The sequence below is a fragment of the Sciurus carolinensis genome, chromosome 2 (assembly GCF_902686445.1).
Source record: "Sciurus carolinensis chromosome 2, mSciCar1.2, whole genome shotgun sequence".
NCBI classification, from domain to species: Eukaryota; Metazoa; Chordata; class Mammalia; order Rodentia; family Sciuridae; genus Sciurus; species Sciurus carolinensis.
Genome location: NC_062214.1, coordinates 124975985 through 124978489, shown reverse-complemented (window position 1 = coordinate 124978489; position 2505 = coordinate 124975985). Strand labels below are relative to the sequence as shown.

At 42.8% G+C, this 2505-nt stretch overlaps 1 gene segment (V, D, J or C); it reads right to left on the bottom strand.

Annotated features, from left to right (window-relative positions):
- Positions 1 to 267: 267 nt before the first annotated feature.
- On the bottom strand, positions 268 to 913 carry LOC124976546 (T cell receptor alpha variable 8-3-like). The segment is given in 2 exon segments: positions 268 to 641; positions 771 to 913. Coding segments are annotated over 2 exon segments (516 nt in total).
- Positions 914 to 2505: the final 1592 nt, after the last annotated feature.

Below are 2505 nucleotides of genomic sequence, written 5' to 3'. Positions count from 1 at the left end.
GGAGAACAAAAGTGGTAGAAGTAGCATTTTGGAGGTGAGTGGGGGAAGGATCAACTGCTCCTTACTGGCTACGGTAGAGTAGAATCCTGACCCTCTAGAAAGCAAGATCTCCATGCAGAAGCAGAACAAGCCTCTCTGTGTTGCCTTGCTCGACATGACTCAGAGGTAAAACAGAAACATGCTGAAGTTTCAGGAGTTGAGAATTCCCCAGGTCTCTCCTCCTTCACATTGCTCACTTTCATCACATGAGAGACTGCTAAAAATAGATCAGGCTGTGCTCTGGGCCACAGAAGGTTCCATCTCAAGAGGTTTGTGCTCAGCTCCCCCTGCAGCCCCAGGCACTGTGCCATTCACAGCACAGAAGTACACAGCGGAGTCGCTCCAGTGGGCTGAGGGCTTCCTCAGGTTGAAAGACGATTCACTCTTCCTAAACTCAGCCTCAAAGCCTTTGATTCCTTTAACCACGGTGTCCCCTGCCACGTATTTGAGGAGAAGCTCAAGGTTTTGGCCCGGGTATTGGACGTACCAGAAGAAATAAAGTGTTGCAGCATAGGAACCATTGCACCTCAGCTCCAGCTGGACTCCTTCAGAGACAGTGACATGGAGGTCAGGCTGGGTCACTGTCTGGGCTCCGCTTTCCTCTGGAACATCAACACAGTGTCAGTGAGACCAGGACAAACCTACCTGTAAGGAGATGTTGTCTCCATTCAGATTCTGACTGGGAAAATGTTCCTTCTGTGGAGACAGAAGCAGTGAACACTGTTACTTACTCAGTGTGAAAGGCAGTCCAAGTAGTAGAATGGTCACCAAGAGCATGACTAGACAGCGAGGAGGCTGAGAGCTTGATCCTGGAAGATCTTCCCTGCTCAGACAAAGTCTAGAGTCTGTTACCAAGAGACACTTCCTTGACATTGTCTGCTCTGGCATTGACCCTACTCAGAACGTGCACCTCAATGAGCTGTGCAGTAAGGAACTTTGTAGGGGTGACACAGAACTTGTCTGCAGAGACTTCTCCAATCCATGCAATGTTGCCCTCTGGAGTCAAATACAGAAATAGCATCTTAGTGGACTTTGTGCTCCATCTATTCTCTTAGCAGTATAGTCAGCTGAGAGTGTTTTCAGGAGTCTGCTTATTAAAAGGCTACTTTAATCTTATGAAATAAACAGCCTTATTTAATTTTATGAGGTTAAGGATACCATCCTCATTTTATAAATGAAGAAGATGAAGAATGGAGGAAAAGATACAGTTTGTCCAAGATCACAATAGGTAACAACTGGAGTCTATCTACTTAATGAGTGAAGAATTCTCGTTATAATCCACTGATAACGATTGCACATTTCTCACTAACCCTTTCGAGATTTTATCTTTGCTTAGTGGATGGAAAACCAGGGTTTTTTTTTTTTTTTTTTTTTTTTTTTTTTTTTTTTAGCGGTACCAGGGATCGAACTCAGGGCCTTGTGCTTACGAGGCAAGTCCTCTATCAGCTAAGCTATCTCCCCAGCCTGGAAAACCAGGTCTTTATGAAGTTAAATAATCTTCCCAAGTGTACACAATGAGTAGGACCTTACTCTTTCCCCCTCCATGTTCAGTCCCCTCACCCACTATGCTGAGTTGACAGGGTGCTACTGCAAAATAATAGATGCAATTCCCCAAGACAGATGCTCGGAGCAAAATTCAAAACAGAAAATCCTCGAAGGACTCAAACACTGAAGGGTGAGTAGTGAAAGAAGCACCAAAGAAACCTCAAGAGGTAGTCCAGAGAGTGAAGTGGCAAATCAGTGATGGCAGGTGTTCTGAGATGGAAGAGGGAACTTTAAGAAGACAGTGATCAGCAGAGAAAAGGTTAAAGAAATATCTAATAAGAAATAACTTTTCAGTGTCTATCGATTTTATAAAACCACAAAGATCATGATTTGAGGCTTTTCAGCATGAGATAAACTGCAAAGGAAGGAGGCAAGGGGAGGAGACAAGGTAGAAAAGTTTGAATACGGAAATCTCTTTCTTAAGATTTCTGGATCTTTGAAGGGGAGGAAAAAGACATGGTGTTAACTGAAGGAGAATTTTAAAGTGATAATGGCAGGGTTTTAAAAATTTGGCATATTATCTACATGCTTTTGAAAGGAATCCATAAGCATTGAATCAAAAGTTCCAAGGAGACTGGTAGGATGGGAACATGAATCCCAGGCCAAAAGAACAACTTTTGGCAGGAAGAGGAACAGTTATTTCTAATTTTATTGCAGTAAAGGAGAAAAAGACTGGTTTAGATTTGGGGTGAGAAAGCAGAAGTTTGAAACATTTATTACTTTTTAGTAGAATGTTTTTTGTTCTTATAAACAGAAATTGTTTCCCGGGGGAGTGAATGGAGATGATTCTGGATTATGAATTCTGAGGTAAATGAGAAGTGTTGAAATAGCCCCTGTAGGAAGTGGCAGTGAGAGACAGTTACAGAAAAAGTGAATACTTTCCTGGCAACACGGTAGGCCTGGTTAGTGTTGACAATGACG